At 35.5% G+C, this 19,026-nt stretch overlaps 1 protein-coding gene across 2 annotated transcripts in view; it reads left to right on the forward strand.

The window, feature by feature from the left end:
• The window catches only part of TTC39C (tetratricopeptide repeat domain 39C), a 37,417-nt gene that overhangs the window by 14,139 nt on the left and 4,252 nt on the right, over window positions 1-19,026 (forward strand). For both annotated transcript variants that reach the window (XM_064507317.1, XM_064507316.1), the window contains 9 exons: window positions 665-779; window positions 4,352-4,706; window positions 6,043-6,211; window positions 10,470-10,563; window positions 11,434-11,541; window positions 12,038-12,147; window positions 12,837-12,960; window positions 15,435-15,532; window positions 16,422-16,526. In XM_064507317.1, coding sequence (XP_064363387.1) covers window positions 665-779; window positions 4,352-4,706; window positions 6,043-6,211; window positions 10,470-10,563; window positions 11,434-11,541; window positions 12,038-12,147; window positions 12,837-12,960; window positions 15,435-15,532; window positions 16,422-16,526 — 1,278 coding nt within the window. The remainder of the gene's footprint in view (window positions 1-664; window positions 780-4,351; window positions 4,707-6,042; window positions 6,212-10,469; window positions 10,564-11,433; window positions 11,542-12,037; window positions 12,148-12,836; window positions 12,961-15,434; window positions 15,533-16,421; window positions 16,527-19,026) is intronic.

Genomic DNA, 19,026 nt, shown 5'->3' on the forward strand with positions numbered 1-19,026 from the left:
AGGTGCTATGTTTTTCCTGCCACACTCTATATAGCCCTTTCTGTGTTCTTCATATCTAACACATTAGTTTCATAGTTAATGCATGTATTAATAACTATATGATGTTTAAATGTGTTCTGAGTGTTTGTGAAATCTTAAAACAAAAAAACAAAGCTGACCGCACATATGTAAGGTTTTCCTGCTTACTAAGTAGGAACTTGTTTGAGGTGCTATCAAACAACATTCCGTATAGTTTAGTCCTTAAGAATGCTGAGTTAATTTAATAACAGTACTTCCCCTCGCAGCTAATTTTGTATTTGTTAACTTAGTATCTTTTAAAATAGTATTCTGTATTATTTATGCAGTCTTCAAGGAATGCAGTTTAAGCATTTTAGAAAGCAATTACAAGAAAAAGTTGTACTAAATGAAGCAGATCTTGCCACATGTCCTGCTCAGAATGATCAAGTTAAAAAAAGGATGTAAAAACCTATGGATTTCATATGTTTTCATACAAATTGTTCATCCAGTTTAGGTAAAAGCAGTATTACTTGGAAACTAAAAATACCAACAATTGCAATGGAAAAATTACTAATTCAACTGTATAAAGTGTTGCACAAAGATAAGATTTCAGTTTGATGTTAAAATAACTTTTTCCCCCTCTTCTCTGTTTTTATATCTCATACAGGTTGATGGACGAAAATCCACTGTATCTATGATTGATCGACTGCAAAGACAAATAATTGTAGCTGACTGTCAAGTCTACTTGGCTGTGCTGTCATTCGTAAAACAGGAATTATCAGGTGTGCTGTGGCTTTAATGTTTGCTTTTTGCATGATATGTGTGTAGTAAAGCTTGATAGTAAAGTGGCACAATGATTATTAACATCAGTAAAGATGATTGCTTTGTAAGAAAATCCGCAGTTCCATTTGAAACAAGGGATAGGTTTTCCAAGATTCACGTGCTTGCAGAGGTATTGTTCCACCTTTGTGTACACAGAAGAATCATAAGGTGAGTTGGATTGCTACAAACTACAGCTTTCCACTTTTTGCATGCTAGTAATCATATTCAGCTGGTTCTTAGGTTGAAATCTTTTGCATGTTCCCATAGAGGCATTGCAGGAGTTGGTACCAAGATGAGTAGCATCTGTGTACCTCATGCGGCCTGCAAGATAAAGAAGTTATCAACAGCTGAAGCCTACTGTCTCCTATGCAGAATGTTAGTGACAACTCAGGGGGATGACAAACTGCCAGCAAGAGTAATTTTAGTGAAATGTGTTGAAGATGGATGAGCTGAATCAGTTCTTATTCTCTGGTCACCTAAACGTGTCCTTGCATGCCAAAGAGGTTAATTGTGATTTGTGGAAAACAAACTTCCTTGTCTCAGGTGCAGAGCTGTTTTTTTAAGTTTCTTTTGCATTACTAGTTCTCCTGCATAATCTAGAAACATTCCTTCACCCAATGAGCTTGTATAAAAAGTAGTCAAGGTCATATGCTACAGAAGCATGTTCCCAACTACTAACCACTATTAACCAAGACCAAGTGATGGCAGTCAGAGCAGATTGTCAGTGAAAACCCTGCTGATCAGCTGGAAGAAACCAGAGAAATAATACCCAGATTATCGTTAAAGTAATACTAAGATCTTCAGTCAAGGACATAATGCTTTCTGTGTGATATGCAGACTTGGTTTCTTCTAAGCCAGGACATCAAGAATATACTTAGTTCTAGTTAACAGAAATTCAGGGAGTATTTTTGTCTGCTATACCAGTGTGTAAGAAGGTAGGGTTTTCTTTTTCTCCGCTCTGGATTTTCATTCGTTTATGGTTTCTTTTTTCCTCTTCTCTCTAAGCTATTTTGTCATTTCAGTATGTATTCTCTAGCTGCATTACAGCATCCAAAGCAGTTACTGACTATGGTGTCTGTCCCCTTTTTTTCTTCTCTGCTGCTCAGAGAACTACAGTGGTTAGCAGAGTACTGCAGAACATGCAGCGTATTTATGTTTCTCTACTGAGTAAAACATCCTCAAAATCTTTAGTTCAGATTTCCAAGAGATTAAATGCCGCCTCTGTGACTGTTAGTTGCTGCCATTGTGACACCATTTTGCTGAACTGTTGGGTCTGTTATTTTAGTCAATTTTTTGACTATATTGCTGTTCTGATTATGTATAAACATCTTGGTTTTTATGATCACGTTTCTGTACAGAAATAGCAACCAGATCATTGAAATGAGTGTCATTTCAAATAACTGTGTTGTTCAGAGGCAGATTTTGCTGATAAGTGGATGAGTAGAAAAAATTCTCGTGTTTTTCTTCCTGGGACAGTTTGGCAAGAAGCATATGACAGTGCCCAAGCTGCTTTCTTACATGGCTTTTAATAGCATAGTGGGCTAACACATTTTAGATTTTTTTTTTCTGCACCCTCATGGATGTAATAGCAATAGCTTTATCATAAAGTTCATAATACAGCAACTTAAAGTTATCTTCCAACATCAGTATTGAACTACCCTTTCTTTGTGTTTATAAACACTGCTGTCATTGGTCTGACAACGAGTTTCAGAAGTTCGTGATAGGAAATCTCAGCTCAGTGACTGGGCTTTATTGTGAAATTTTTATGTTTATAAAGTCAGGAATTCGTTATTTTAATTCATTAGATTATTTTATCTTAGTATATCAAGTCTGTTAGGGTTCTACTTTGTTAGCGAACTGTTAATGGCAGCACACTGATGAAAGTAAAGTCTCAGACTGTGGGGTTTATTTTTTTGTATCCTATCTCTTCCATTTGATTCATGCATCAGAATGCAATAGTTTATCAAAGCTATTAACAGAAACAGTCTGTAGGGTAAGTAAAAAGTGGATTTTTCCTTATTATTTGTCTGTTGTATTGCTCTGTGTAGTTGTACGAGCATTCATCTTGTGGTGAACCACGTAACTTTAACATGCTTTGTGCAGCCAAAAAGTGACTCGATTGCTGAAAATTTAAGTAACATTAGCTTTATACTAAAGCCGAATCCTGGCAGGGGTTTGCATTTTTTATTTTAACAGGTAATTGAATGCTCTATATTGAGTTTGGTATTCATTTTTTTAAATAGATTCAGCTCATGTTGGCAACAAGTTTAACCCTTCTGCCACAACTGAGAATACAAATCTTGCAGCTTTTCTTGCTGTGATTTCTTAAGACTGTCAAAATGGCTTCATCTCTGCATATAAAAAGAATCTAAAAAAGGTTATACTGGTCAATGATGGTACTTTCTTTAGGAATTCCTTTTTTGTAATTGGAAGGAGCTTGTCAAAGACATGTCAAGCAGGTATACAGAGTGGTTTGATATTGATAGCATTTTTGCTTTTTTTGACACACCACATGTGTTTATTTTCTAATTCTGGCTCCAGTTATGACAGTAATCTTTGCAAATTTGGTGATCTGTTTAGAACACTGTTGCTACATCCATGCTTTTTTTTATTTTTTAGTCTTTTTAACTGCTTTTAACTCCTAACTGTCAAGGCTGTAGCACAAAATGCTGTTGTCTGCTTCTTACAATTAATTTGTGCAATTACATTCTGCATTTACTTTGTTTACCATTTTTATCCCTGTCCAAAGAGGTCCTATTACCAAGATGGCTGCTGCATAAACAGACAAATTGGACAGCTTTATCTTCTGATGTCATGCCTTTTTTTAACCCTTCTGCCGTCTTTAATGTACTTTTAATACATCTCTTCTGTAAACATAGATCTTGTTTAAACCAACTGAAAATGCTCAAACTCAGATTTTTAAGGAAATTTAGGTACTCAGCTTGCATTTGAAATTGAGGCAGTTAAGCACCTGAACGTGTTAAAAATCTGAATTTTATGCATTCTTTTATTTTTCTTCTGCCTGTTTTTTTTTTTAATTGCGAAACATTTTATTCAATATTGTATTTTTTTTTTTTACTCGTATTAACTGTGGAAGATCTTACTATCTACCCCAAAGGAACGGGGGTTTTCTTAGGTAGTTTTTTACATTGATGTTCTTTTAACAACATTGTGCTTAAAGGTAAAATTTCTTTTTGCTTCTTTCAGTTTGCCAGGCAGTCACTTCATCCTCACTCTATAGTGGAGTGGAATTCAGCTTTAAGGTGTTTTGGTTTCTCTACTCTTTTATGACAGTTGTATTGCCACATAACAGAAGGGAAATGCCTTTGTGTTGCATACTTTTTAAAAGTCTGTGTTTGAAAAACACTTAAGCTTGTAATGCTCAATATGACAGACAGAAGTAGCTATTGTTACAAAATCCTTTATATAGTTGGTTGATTTAATGTAAATGAGAGAGCATCCTAGGATTTGTGAAATATTGTGTTACACTTTAGAAACATGTCCTTGATATGTTTTTTTCCTTGATCTTTAGCATACATAAAAGGTGGGTGGATCCTCCGAAAAGCCTGGAAAATTTACAATAAGTGCTATATGGACATTAATACACTTCAGGAAATATATCAGAAGAAAACAACTCAGGAATCCTTGACTTCTGATGCTGCAAATGATAATCATATTGCTGCAGAAGGTGTAACGGAGGATTCGCTAAACAGACTGAAAGGTGCTGTTAGCTTTGGATATGGACTTTTTCATCTTTGCATATCCATGGTGCCCCCAAACCTGCTCAAAATCATCAACCTGCTGGGTTTTCCTGGAGACCGCCTACAGGGGCTTTCCTCACTGATGTATGCAAGTGAAAGTAAGGACATGAAGGCCCCTTTAGCTACGTGAGTAGCTATATTGAAATGCTTTGGTAGATAACTTAGTTCTGAAAGTAAGTGAATGGAAAAAATCAAAACCAAAAAAGTCATGTTGCTTTAAAGAAACCAACATCAGGTAAAATAAACTTGTAATTTAGTGTTTAACATGCCACAGTTTATTAAATTCATCATTTGGTAGTGTATAGGATCTTACTGTAATTAGTTATTCAGGTATCTTTTGAGTTTGTGTGAGAATTGTGCTATATTCTTCAGTATCTGCTATTGTAATGTCTAGTAATCTATGTGCCAGTAGAGTAAATAAAAGCACCCCATGAGGGCTCAATAAACTTACCTATGAGTTATTAAATAGTATACCCTTTCATAGAGGAGAATGTCATGAGAGTCATTGATGTCACTTAGTCATTTATCCTTATTATCATCCAATGATCTTTTTTCAGTTTATTTTTAATTTTAGTATCTAAGAATAATGGAGTGTTCCCTTACACAGTCTTTTTGATCTTTTTAGAGGAGCGTTCTTTGTGTACTCTTTTTCCCAAGCCTTCATACTGCATTCTGGTCCTTTTATTGAGTGAAGGGTAAGCCAGACTTAATCTAAACCCATTTATGAAGGCTGTATATTATTCTATTCTCCACAAATTAATACTTTTATTATGCATCTACAGTAAATTCTGTCCAGTGCTGCTTCTGAAATGTTGACTGCAGAGCTAAAATCTCCTCTGTAGGAACAGAAGAATCAAATTTCTGATTGGTTAAACAGGCTTAAGATTCAATGTTCCTGTTGATTTCCTTGTTTCCCCTTCTGGGTGAGAGGAATGCCATTAATTTGGGGTGTTCCCTGCTTCAGATGGCCTTGGACATCTTTATGCACTGCCCTTGTTTGCAGGAGTGATGTAGGTCATGTAGATGTCTGCTGTTCTGAACATCAGATGTGTTTCTGTTTTACAGGGACTTTGTGTGTTGGTGGTGTTTTGTTTGTTTGTTTTTTTTTTTTAAATGAACAGTTCATTTTTTAAGTTTTCCTGCAGGTTTTTCTTTTTCAATTTTCCTTTTTATTTATTTATTTTTAATCCTGTAGACTTTTAAAGACTCAGTTTATATGATGCTTTGATGCTGTGAGCTTGATTGAACTTTACCTTTGGGTAATGTACATTGAGTTGTATGCTCAGGTGCAGTTTAAGAAACATTGATGTATTACAATGATATGTTTGTTTAAAGGCAGCTTGTGAAAAGACTCATACCCTGCTTTGTTTTGCAGAGCCATTTTAAAATTTGCCTGTCTAGAGCATGAACTTCTTAAACTTCTATTTATGAGCTGTAATCTTTATTCTTCTGTTTCTTGTAGATTAGCTTTGTTGTGGTACCATACAGTTGTTCGTCCCTTTTTTGCTCTTGATGGCAGTGATAACAAGGCAGGATTGAAAGAGGCAAAAGAGATTCTTGCAAAAAAAGAATCTGCTTATCCGAATTCTTCTCTGTTCATGTTCTTCAAGGGGAGGATACAGCGACTAGAGGTACTGCATGTTTTCATCCTTCTGACTTTTATTTTTTCTTGGTACTTTGTTTTGCTGATGTGAACAAACTTTGCAAATTGTGACTAAGGATATAGATATATGGAAAGGTAAGTAAGAAGAAAAGATTAACTTCTTCCTCCTTTCAAGTTCATGTGCCAAATCAGCTCTTCCATTACTTGTATCTGAATTAATAACACTTTGAAATTCTTTTTCTGCCACTTGATATATTTGTAGCTCTGTGCTAAAAGGAAGTGCTTTTGGTCACTTACGCATTTCTTGTGGCATAAATAGCTATTTCAGTTTTGCTTGTCAAGCTAAAATCTGAATATTCAATTTACTGAGTACATAGCATTTATCTACCCCTTTTCATTTTAGGCATTGTCCATACAGTTAATGATCTTCAGTAATTTCCTCAAGTAATTGCTTTTGCCTTAAAGAGGTCAAACATGATATTTTCTGTTGCTGTAGTGAGCTCTGACCCAAGCAGAGTGTGTTCCCTGAAATTGTTTTTGAATACTGTTGCAGAGTGGTATTCTTCAATAACTGCAGCAGCTTTGTGCCTTTTTTTTTTTTTTTCCCCCTCACTGAGTTTTTTGTTTGAGAATCTTTGATAATCTGAGATGGTGATGAGTGCTTCAAACAACTTCTAGCTGCTGCTTTTGTCAGATCAGAATATTTCTAGAGCGTTTACATTAACAAAAACAACAAAAACTGGAAGCACAAAAACAGTATGTTCAAACCCTTCACCTCAATATCATAATTGCAAACGCTAATCTCTAGCTTGATAGTGCCACTCATTCTGTGGTTGGGTTTGCAGCCAGTTCTCATGAAAACAACTTAATATTGTGATGGAGATAGCAAGAGTAACAAAACAGCAGGGCAGGCTTTCCAGATTATCTTCTGTGGCAGATCAGGTTTTGCTGGCATCTTTTTGTGATTTATTTATTTATTGGAAGTACTTTAAAGTTCCAGTATGAAGTGTCTTTGTTGCAACGTGTTGATGCAATGATGCGTCTAGGGAATTACACTGTCACAAGCAAGCTGTTGTCACTATCTGAGAAGTATTGGTCTTTACTCAGTGGGAATGTTTTAAAGCCTTTTGCTTAAGCATACATGTATTCCAGTTAGTTGAACATTAGAGAAATTCTCGTGGAAAAGTTCAAGTTCTTTAGGAATAGCTATACATAATGAATGCAAGTGTAGTTGAAAATACCAGTATAAAAACAAAACTATAAAATAAAGAGCTCTGAAGGCCTTAATTTTCATGTAGTGTTCTCCAGTATAAACTGTCGCGCTCTAACTTTACATACTGTTTGCCAGATTCTCCCTTAATTCTGAGCATGGCTCTGAAAGCTTCACAAATTTATAGTGCTGGCTGAGAATAAGAGACTCCATAGATTTCAGAACAGCTCTGTGGGGAAACCCATCTTGGCTCAGGAAGCTTTATAGTTAGTGGTTTTTTCTTTCTGTTGCTAATATAAGAACCATAATTTTACATTTCTTGATTTCAGATTTAATAATCCTCTTTATGTAGTTCTTTATATTACATGTTTTATGGATTAAACTTTTTTTGCCTTTGTATAATGTCAGAGGCATGAGTGCTGGCAGTTGAAGGAATTATAAGTGTAAATTTGCAAACTGGAGAGCTTAAAAAAAAAAAGCAGCAAAACCCAAAAAACCCTACAATGTAGTATTTGGTGATTCTTGGGAATTTATAATTCCTTCACTTTATTCTCTGAAACCTTATATAATTATAATACATTTATTTTAAGGATTAACACTAAGTAGAAATTCATATTCCAGCCATTGTCACAGTCCCTGGAGATGATTGAAACTTTAATTATCAAGGAATGACTCTAAAACATTTACTGAGCCTGATGATTAAGGAAAACTTACAAAGATCTCAAAGCACTTGAGAGACATAGGAGGTTACAGATATGGATTATAGAAGATGGAATATTCAACTAATGGAGTTGTATATTATTGTGTTCAATATTTCACATGCTGCCCAGGATTTGGTATACTGCATTTTAGAAAAATGATGCAATTGCCATTGGTCATTATGTAAAACAACATATCCCACACAAAAGTGATTAATATTTTAACATGTTTATTTTTTTTAGTTGTTTGAAAGGTAGAGAATACTCAGAGGAATAAATATTTGAACTTTTCTGCGTTTTTCTCAGAAGCATTCCAAATGTAATTTTACTGAATTTTGGAACTTCTTAGCACAAAGATCAAGTTCTAAGCCTATGTTAAACTTTTTCTGTAAAACTGGGCTCCTAGGATTTATTTTCCAGGAAGTGATGCAGCAGCAGTATTCTTATTAATGAGTAGTGGATAGAAAGTGCTGCTACAGAAGTAAATAAGCTGTACATTGCTCAGGCTCCCTGGTAACTTTGAGGGCAAATACATACTGCACAAAAGAACAGGTGAGTTATATTCTTCTGTTGTGCCAGTAAGCACCTTAGTCTGATCATCACTTTCTTTTCTAAATGTACAGTGTTTACATTATGATAGCTATGGTTTCCTTTGGCAGTTGCACTATCATGATGCAGCATGTGTGATTTATTGTGAGGTAGTTCCTTAACTGTTTAAATAGTGTTCCCTGATGAGACAATGAAGGAAATCAAACAAAATCACTCTCGAGCTCTCTGCCAGACTCAGGAAAAGCTTTTTTGTATGTGGCCTTAAGGATGCAAGCTGTAGGTTTTTGCAGGAATTTTTGAATAAATTTATGCTTGCATAGATGGCAGCTTTGCTTGTTCATGAATTTCTTTCACTTATTTGCTTAGCTGGCAGTGACTGGTTTAAAGATTGTATTTGTTTGCATATATAAATTAAATGTTTGTGAGAATGAATACAGAAACACTGTTAATGGGACTGTAGGCCATATTGAGATTATTTTTATACACACACACACTAACTAAATGTTGATTTGCATCATCATAAAGGCCTCAAGCTGCAGATGGTTACAGAGAGGTCCTGTGTTGTCTGTGAAAACTAGAAATGAAGATTAGTTGCTGTCTGTTCAGTTAGCCAAGTATAGGGGGTAATATTTGGCCAAAAGAACAATCATTCTTCTTGTTACAGAACTGATCAGCCTATTTGTAGCCATTGATAACTGATCATTTTATTAGAATGTTTCTATCTCATATCCCTTTCTACCTCTGTACATGTGTTGCAATATTTATCAATTCTAATCTTTGTTTAAACTGGTTACTGAGAGATGTGTAAGGAGGTGAAATACTTCAAAATAAATAAGGGTACTTTTAATGGTTAATTTTATTGATTGTGTAGAAAAATAAAATTATTAACACATTAAGACTATTCTGTCTTTTTTATGGTGGAATGACTAATACTAGTAGAAATAAGATTGCTCAAAAGCTTTCCACACAAAACCAGTGGCTTTTGGACATAATGACAGATAGAAGCAATACGCCTACTGATTTTTAAGGTTGAGAGTTGAATTGAACAGAAGTTATTGGTTGTTGTTATTGCATTATAAAACTCCTTGGTATCTCCCCCCCTCCCCATTTTGCCCCTTTGTAGTGTTCTGTATTTCTCTTCTTATTTGAGTTTTACAGTGTAAGTTGCATATTTTATGGTTTGTTTTTTACTTCTGCATGCTGTGGAACTGATTCTTAGTATCTTGCAAGCAGGTGTTTTGCATTCTTGTAAGGATTCATTTAAACATAAATCTGAGTTGTTTGGTATTAAGGAGTCTTACTTCCCTTGTTTCTTATAATCTGGTTCTTTATTGTATTATGCTGCTTATCATATCTTAATATGGAAAAATGCATTCACTGTAGGAACTCTAAGATGTGTGTTTACTTTTGCAAATAAAGGCTTTGTCATAATTTGCCCATACTTCTCTTCAAAAGTGATCAAATTTGGAGAGCTAGGAAAAGGGAAGCTGGCCAAAGGAGTTGCGATGCGGAGCTGATATGTAAATGAATATTACCCCATCCCCTTCAAACTGTTACCTAGATGGTATTTTTTAGTTCACTTAAAAACAATCTAGAATGTGAGCTGAATTCTGAGGCTTTTCTCTCAATAGGATGTTGTGCCTCTTCTATCTAATTAAACTAGAGGCTGCCATGTGCATGACACTTAAATTATTTTTTTTCCTATATAATCATTTTTTAATATTTATTAACAGAAATCAATGTTTGCTTAAAATCTGTTGGATAATTTGAATTTGATTTAAGAAATCTGACTTTTTTTTTTTTTTTTGGCCTCTTTTCACCTTTGTTAGTGTCAAATCAATAGTGCCTTGGCCTCATTTCATACTGCTTTGGAACTTGCAACAGACCAAAGGGAGATTCAACATGTCTGCTTATATGAAATAGGTAAATTGGATATCTTTATACTGTAAATATTTCACTTTTAAATTTTGGCTAATAGCTAATAAACAAGCTAGCTTATTTTAATTAGGATTTAAAAGAAGTTTTAGAATACTGGCTGTTGTCTTAATTTGTTGGATTATGTTATTAATCTTGTCTTCTTGTTTCTGAGTGGGTAGCATTTGACAGTTTCATAATCTTTAAACAATTTTCCACAAATACAAGTTGATGCAAAATCATAGAATAGATTGTGGAATCAAGGACAAACTATTCCTCTATACAAAATTATTTAAAATAAGTGATGAATTAGTCTGGTTTGTCTGTGGAATCACTATTTCTGTGCTAAAAATGAGTAAGTCTAAGAAGCTTCACAATTTGCAGGACTTCTGTTTCATGTTCATTTCCTTACATTAATGGCAAAAATGAACAGATATGTCATATTCTTTCTCTTACATGTTCTTGATTTGCTTACAAGTGTTTAGTGAGGTATGTTGTAACAACCTTTAAATGTCTAGTGAAGGAATCTTGTCACAGGTAGGAGAACAAGGGCGAGCATAGGAGCTTTGTTGTAAATTTCAGCATTCTACAAAGTATTTTGTAAAAGAAGTCTTCAGAGTCTGTATCAACTTGTTGATCTGAAATGCATTTATTGTCTTGCATGGCATCTATTATTCGGTATTTTCCAGTAAATTTAAGCCAGACTTTCAATGTATGAGTGATTGGTTTTATTTTTATTGTTTTTAACTTTTCAAGCTGTTAGTATAATTGTTAAACTAGCTCCAGCTCTCATAACAAATTTTATGATTCAGTAGTGTTTACACCAGACTTGAATTACTGTGCTTTCTCTCTCATAAGTTAAATTGGTCTCATTTTTAGGCTGGTGCAGCATGATAGAGATGAATTTCAAAGATGCATTTGAATCTTTTGAAAGGCTTAAAAATGAATCCAGGTGGTCCCAATGCTATTATGCTTATTTAACAGCAGGTTAGTAATTTCAATGAGTTGGATAATTGATAAATACAGTTGTGTATCATACTTTGACAGTGTTTCTGTTTGTTTTATTTTGGGGAAGTTACCAGTGCACGTAGTGCTTCCCATGGTGCTTCCCACACTGCTTCCTTCTTATGCAGCTGTGGGTCAGAAGTTACTTGCATAATTTTATTTATTTATATAACATGCACACGCATTTGTACACCTTCAATCTGAGTCTCCATTGCTGTGGTTGTTATATGACCTATTGCCACACTAATTTAACGTCTTGCAAACAATTAATAAATCCCTAGAGATTGGGATTCTTTAATGGATATGACTTGCTAATGCTCACAAAGGACACCTGAGGGAGCTGGGATTTGCATGTTTGCCAAGTCCCAGTCCAGCTCTTTTCCAGAAGTCGCTTTTTTTCCCTGTAGTATGAAAGCTAGCCTTCATTTTTCCTGTTTATGTCCCAACACTGTTAACATTTTTTTTTCCTGTGTTATAGTGTGTCAAGGAGCCACTGGTGATGTCAGTGGTGCTCAGAATGTCTTCAAGGAAGTGCAGAAGCTTTTCAAAAGAAAAAACAATCAGATTGAACAATTTTCAGTGAAAAAGGTTTGACTTAGCATAAGCTGAACTGTTTCAGTACAGTAATTACAGTTGGTAATTGTGTTGTGTTCTCCACCAGCATTTATTTTTGAACAAACTGTTTTTCTACTATATTGCTTCAGTAGAATTAGTGGGAAGGATTCAAGTGGAAAAACAATAGTGCCATGTATTTTAAGGAGCCAGGAAAGAATATGTGAATAGCTGCTCACTTTTCAACTTAACCGAAGTAGTTCTTATAGATAAAAATGCATGATACTGTAGTTGTTTCAGTAATTTTCCTTCTAGCTTTGCATTTATTACTCATTTTTATCTTATCTTGTTTTTCAAAGCTTTAATATTTTTGAAAGCTAGGAGTTGTCTAGGAACTAGCTACTGTTGATTTTGCAGATGTTGCTGTGTTAGTGCCTGGCCCATTTGTATCTGAGATTGTGAAATAGAATAAATCAAATCCAGGCTGCATACAAAGAAGCTTTAATTTTGATCAGTGTGTAAACATTTAAATTAATTGAAAGATTTTTGCTTTTTAGTCCTGAAATCTTTAAGCTACATTACCACTAACTTTATAAGAATTTTTGGATGCTTTCCTGAAAAAGTTAGAATTACTATTTGTGATATACTGTTTGTGAGTATTATGTTCCTTGTAAAATGACAGATCACAGGTCTTCCCCCCTTCCTTCCTCTTCCCTACTTTGCAGGCAGATAGATTTAGAAAACAAATGCCAACCAAAGAGCTCTGTGTCCTGGCATCCATTGAAGTATTGTACTTATGGAAAGCCCTTCCAAACTGTTCCCTCTCCAACCTACAACATATGAGCCAAGGTATGATATGGTTCATTGATTTTTGTTGCTGTTGTGGGTTCTTTTTTTTTTCTGGTGAGATTTATAATTCTTTTTCTTCTGTTGTGCAGACCAGCTGATTGTAGTAGCATAAAAACTTAAACCTATATGCATGTATAAGTTGAGTAGCAATAGGAAAACTTATTCCAGTAAGATTTGGCTTAAAGCTTTATTTTACCATCTTTGGGAGGAGGTGTGGGGTTTTTTTGTTTGGTTGGTTTTTTTAAACTAATTGTTGCATATGGCCATGTTTAAAATAAAACACTAATGTGGTAGTCATTATTCAGTCACTAAAGAAAACTTAACTCATTTAAACCTAGCTACAAAATAACAATAAAAACAGCAATTGATTTATGTATGTCATTTCTCTTTTAAAAGAAATGTAGCTTTCAAGATCATTTATGCTATGGTAAGGGTTTTATTGATCTTGGCTGCTGTGACTGTCTTAATGGTAAAAAGGGATGGTTGGGACCTGCCTCTTTCTCATCCAAGGATTCTGGAGATTGAGATCTGTCAAATGAAGTTTATGGTTGCAGTGTGCTTTTCATGAAGTCTTTACTACTCCTATCTCCAGTGATCAGTCTTGTTTGCAGTCTGCAAACAGCTTCAAGTTATTCCCTGCTCCTTTAGAAAATAAACCAAAAAATAGATCTGCCACTGAAATACTTCATTACTGATGTTGTGAAATTCTGGGGATTGTACGTGCCGTTAAGCTAGAAAACTGCCTAGTCTTGAAGTCTGGCATCAAGACTAGCTTGGGTTTTTGTTTTTTTTTAATTAAAGATAACTTGTTCATTTAACTTCTGTAATGGCAGTAGGTCACATTCAGATCCTCAGTTTTCTAGTCCTGAAAAATAGTGATGAAGGCTTTAAAATTAGATTTACTTTGATTAAAAATAGATTTCAGGATGCTTTTTGTATGTCTGTCTCTTGGCTTCAGAACAATCGGCTTTAGGGGTAGCAAAGAGAATGTACTTCTATCCTGCACACTCGGAAACAGTGTAGATCTTTCTTACAAACTTCCAGCTGGGTGGTGCACATCTTAATGTGTTAATAGTTAACAGTATTGGTGGTTAAAATTCAGAAGAATGCCTCCTGTAAGGTGTTACACTCGGATAGAAGTGTCTACATCAGTGATACTGGGTTGAAAATTTTCTGCACAATGAGAATATTATTGCAGTTCCTAAGATGTATCTCAAGAACGATGAGATTATAGCAGATTTTTTTTATTTACTTTCCCTTTTCTTGAACAATTGGGATGTACTTTGCTGAGGGTTATCCCCCCCCCCCCCCAAAAGCTTTTCCTCAGGACTAGAAGGTAACTGAAAAATAAAGCTCTGATTTGCAGGAATTAATTTGACTCCAAGTGCTATGTCTTTGTAAGTAAAATGCCAAGTAACTTGAGACTGGTAATAAAAGTGAAAGAGTTGACAGTGTTATGTAACACCCAAATACTTAATGCAGCCAACTTTCAGTTGTTCATAGGTGGTTTATTTGGGTTGTGGATTAACCCTGTTGTGAATGTAGAGCTTATTTGAATCTGGCAGGATATATTAGATGAGGCAGAGCGTGAAGTTGAAGCAGCTGCACTGCTCCCAGGCGTACAAGTTCAGCTCCTTTTGAAGGGATGAAAAATGATGCAGACTGGGATCTCTGGAAAAGATGGTGCAGACAAGTGCAAATAGCTCCTCGTGGAACCAGCTTTGATCCAACAGAGCTGTCCTGAGCTGGAGCTAAAAAGCATGACGAAGCTGGAGCCTGATTCAGCAGGAGCTGGTTGTTACGTGCATCCTGATTGAGCCCTTTCCAAACATGGAGCACCACTCAGCTGAGGCACAGTGGGTCCTAGATTGTGGACCATCTGGAGGTCTTGCAAATAAGCCCTATCCACTTGTCAGCATTGTGAAGTGTAATGCCAAAATAGCCTAGTCTGAGGTTTTAGCTCCAATGCAGATTTTTGTGTCTGTCATTTGGTTTCAGTTCAGAACATATCAGCTTTATGTCTAAATTGCTTGTGGGTTTTTTTGTTTTACTGGACACCTTATAACTTGGACTGTGTATTTTTCCTCCGATATCTGGGACAGCCCAGTCACCTATAGCACTAAAGAGAAGTGACTGTTTCATACCTCTACCTTCTATTGTATTTTTCAAAGACTGGTAGAGAAATGTCTTCTTTTGGGAGAAGAACACACCAAATGCCTTTGACTTCAGAGGGCCCATTCCGTTCCTGCTTAGGAATTCTTCTCATGAGTGGCAGATTGCTTGATGGGATTCCTACAAATGAATTGTATTTAAAAGAAACCAAATTATTTTGTTGTGTATGATGTCAATAACTTTCTTAGGATCTCTTCTTTCCAATTAAATTTTAGTCATCAGACTAAAAGTCATCGTAGACCATACTTCTTGTCTAAGGAGGAATTTCAATCCATCTTGTTTTTTGGAATCTTTTCATTAAGCCTGTCAGGATGTTGATGATTCATCTGCTGTCGGTTTGAGGAATTTGCTTCTTGGTGCCATACACAAATGCTTGGGAAATTTTCAGGATGCCGTTCAGGTAAGTTGTTAAATGATAATTTTCACCATGAATCCTATTTTATGAGCTATTCTGCAAATATTGTTGAATAAGAGTGTTAAGTAAACCATTAGTTTTCAGCGCTGTTCATCATTGCGGTGTGCAAATTCCAACGTAATATGTCACGTGCTCTTCAAATCTTCCAAGTTAGCATAGCTTCATTAGATTTTCTGTGTTGTAAAAGTAAACGGCTAATGTTGAACAAACACCGCAGCTGAAGTGGCTTGTAGTAATAAGAGTAAGAGTTAAGGGGAAGCTGGGAAGGAAAATGGAGAAATTTTTTGAGCTCTGCTAGATTTTCTTGTCCAAGAAAGAAAACTGATCTTTTTAAAAATAATTCGGAGATTTACCTTTTGAAGGCATAGGTTGGCTGTTCCTGCTCTAGAAGTATTAAGAGACTGAGAGGTTTGATTATAGCATATATCAAAGAATAGTTTTGCCACTACTCCAGACTATAATCTGTAGGTGCAACTTTTTAAATGGAGTTCATGTAGACAACAATGGAGCTAATGCTGATTTTAAGTCTTTTTATCTGGTTCTCTCAAACGTATTTTAAATAATCCAGGTTACTTCATCTCTGAAAAAAATATTAGATATAACAAGGAACTCTAACATCAATCTAAAGTTAAAAAAAAAAAATGTTAAAACAATCAGTATGTTGCTTGGTAAAAATCCAAACAGTCTAATTTTGCCTTGATACGGTATTGTCAGTGAGAACCTCTGGGTCATTGCTTAAAGATTCTCTATCATTGGAGGCTTAATATATTCACATTTGGGCTAATTTGTAGTGCTTGATGTTGAAAGATGCTTCTGGATTTTTAAGTGATCGAACAGTCCATTTTAATGTGTTATTGTAACTATTTTTTTACAGTTTTTTCAGCGAGCTGCTAAAGATGAACTGTGCCGTCAAAACAACTTATACATTCAGCCATATGCTTGCTATGAACTTGGCTGTCTTCTGTTAGACAATCCAGAGGTAATAGTATAATGAATTTTAAACTCTTAAAGTTGGGATGGGGAGTCCCTATGTCACTTTACAAACAATAAAACGTTGTCTATAGGTGATAACATTTGTTAAACTTTAAAAATGTGTTTTACAGCTACTCTAAAGAAACTCTACTTTTCTTTCAGTAAACCAAGAAATGCATTTAAGGTAGCAGCATCTAACTCTTCGGTGTCAAGAGCTTCTATGAGGACATTGAGGAGTTTAATATATCTCTTAGTAACACTGAAATGTCTTGCTTTGTTGTTGTTGTTGTCATCTTTTTTCTTCCATTTACATAACAAACTGTAGCCTGCTGACACACTTCTGGGCATCTTCAGTTGTTACATTCCTGACTGTTAGTGGTATCTTTCTTTAGCAGTAAGATAAACGTAATGTTTCCAAACTTTCTCTGCTTTATATTGTTCTGTTGTTAATGGACAAGCATCGAAATAAGAATTTTAATGAGTGTAGCACCGTGTCATCTTGATTATTATTCAATATTTTTCGCCCCCCAAAATTGGCATACATATTTCACTTTTTTTCATCATGTAGTGCGACTCCGATCATGTCATGGTGTGCAGTTTTTCTAATGTCCCTTGTAGGAACAGTGAGTATAAATGCTGGGGTATGGAAATACTTCCCTTACCCTTCTAAGACCCAGATTCCCCCTGCCCCCCTTTCTCTTGCTCCATATTTTCCCGCTGTTAACGGGCAGCGGAGGCATGGTAAGAATGCCTTGGATAGGTAGGGAATTGGCATCCATGGGTAGTATTTAGTGTGGTGAATGTCTAGGATCCTTTTCTTGCACTCTTGAAATTCCTGTTGGATACTGTTCACGTTCAAAGATTATGTTCTTAACTTTTCTTCTCCGTATAGAAGTTCATGTTTTCCTAAAATAGCTCCATGTTTTCAGGATCAGACTTACAGTTGGAACAATATGGTATTTGTCAAAAATCCTTTTCCTTTGGGAATATTTATACCTGCTCCTGGGACAAGTATCTTCCTAATCTCTAGCCTCAGAGGATCTGGTGATCCTAGCTCTACTGAGGGCAGCCATGCTATTGTACTCTTTCTTTGCAGAGGATATTTAAGGAAAGAGATTCAATCATCTAAATTCCCCAAAAGCTGCCTGTGCTTTGCATTTTGGCTTTTGCTGTGATGTATAGAGAGTTTTTGTTGCTCAGGGTGGTAAAGGAAAATAACCATCTGACTTTCAGGCTCTCCAAATGGCTTGGTTGATGCATATATTTGGGTTTTTTTGGTCTTTGCCCATACTCTGCCTTTTGGGGAGCTCAGACTAGCTTGAACTATGGCAGCTTTTTGCCATTCTTTTTACCATTTCCCTGCTCAGATATGTAAGGCTACTGCTTGGAGTTCATGCTGTTTTACATAGTGCTTCCTGAATCACATTGTGAGTTTGGGGAAGTGGTTACAGGGTAATGAATTTTTTTTTGTTTTTTTTAAAGCCACACCACTGTATGTAGTTGATGAAGTAGTTGGGCTGACTCCCGTTCTTAAGATTCTGTTTTCAGTTGTTTTAATCTTTTCAAATCTGATCATCTGAGCTGAACCTTTCCCTTTAAATGGGAAGGAAAGGAAACTAGTTCAATAGAAATGGCTATCATGACACAGGACAAAGCTAGAGAAAATACTTTTAAAAATAATGGTTCTTTTTTGAAAGCCTTGATGCTGTGTGACTTAGAGCAAGGCCTTGAAACCTGGTAGGAAGGTCTGAGGCCAGTGATGGTCCTGCTGCTTTTTTTGATAATGTTCATATTTGAATTTGATAATGTTAAGTGTCTCTGAAAACTATTCTGTTTACAGTAGTTGGAACTGCTGCTAAATACAAGAGCGGAGATTGATAGTGAAATCTGAAGATTCTTGTAATTTGGGAACAATCCTCTCTGTTGCCACACAGTAACACACCTTATGTTGTGTATTTAGGGGAATACTGAACGAGCCTTTGTCTGTAGCTGCTATTCAGAAACTATGGTAGCACTTAGTATGTGAATTAAAAGTAGGAAACGCTCCCTCTCGTGGCACTTGGACACTGAGGAAGTAGAAACTGCTTGACTTGAATAAAGTGTGGTGCAGTGAGAAAAACAATAGCTAGGCACGTGGATGGTGTGGCATTGTGTGTGTGTGGTTTTTTTTTTCCTTCCTTTTTTTTGTAGATGATCCAGTTTATTAGCTGTGCAAGTCATATTTGAGAGCTGTACAATGATTAAAAAGAGAAGGATATAGGATTTTATAAATCACACTTACCAAAGTGGCTGAGCATATTAAAGACACTGAGCAAAAGATACAGATGCAAATATGAATGTTAGCATAAAAAGCACACTTTTATTAAATTTACAGTATTTAAAGTGACTCATAATTACACATTTGATCTAACACATGAACTGATATCTTTGTTATTTTTAACCTCGTTCCCATGAAGTTCTTTAAGATTTTAATGTGGTTATGTCAAGAATAAGTTTATCTGATACAG

This window comes from Dromaius novaehollandiae, chromosome 2 (genome assembly GCF_036370855.1).
Source record: "Dromaius novaehollandiae isolate bDroNov1 chromosome 2, bDroNov1.hap1, whole genome shotgun sequence".
Classification (NCBI taxonomy): Eukaryota; Metazoa; Chordata; class Aves; order Casuariiformes; family Dromaiidae; genus Dromaius; species Dromaius novaehollandiae.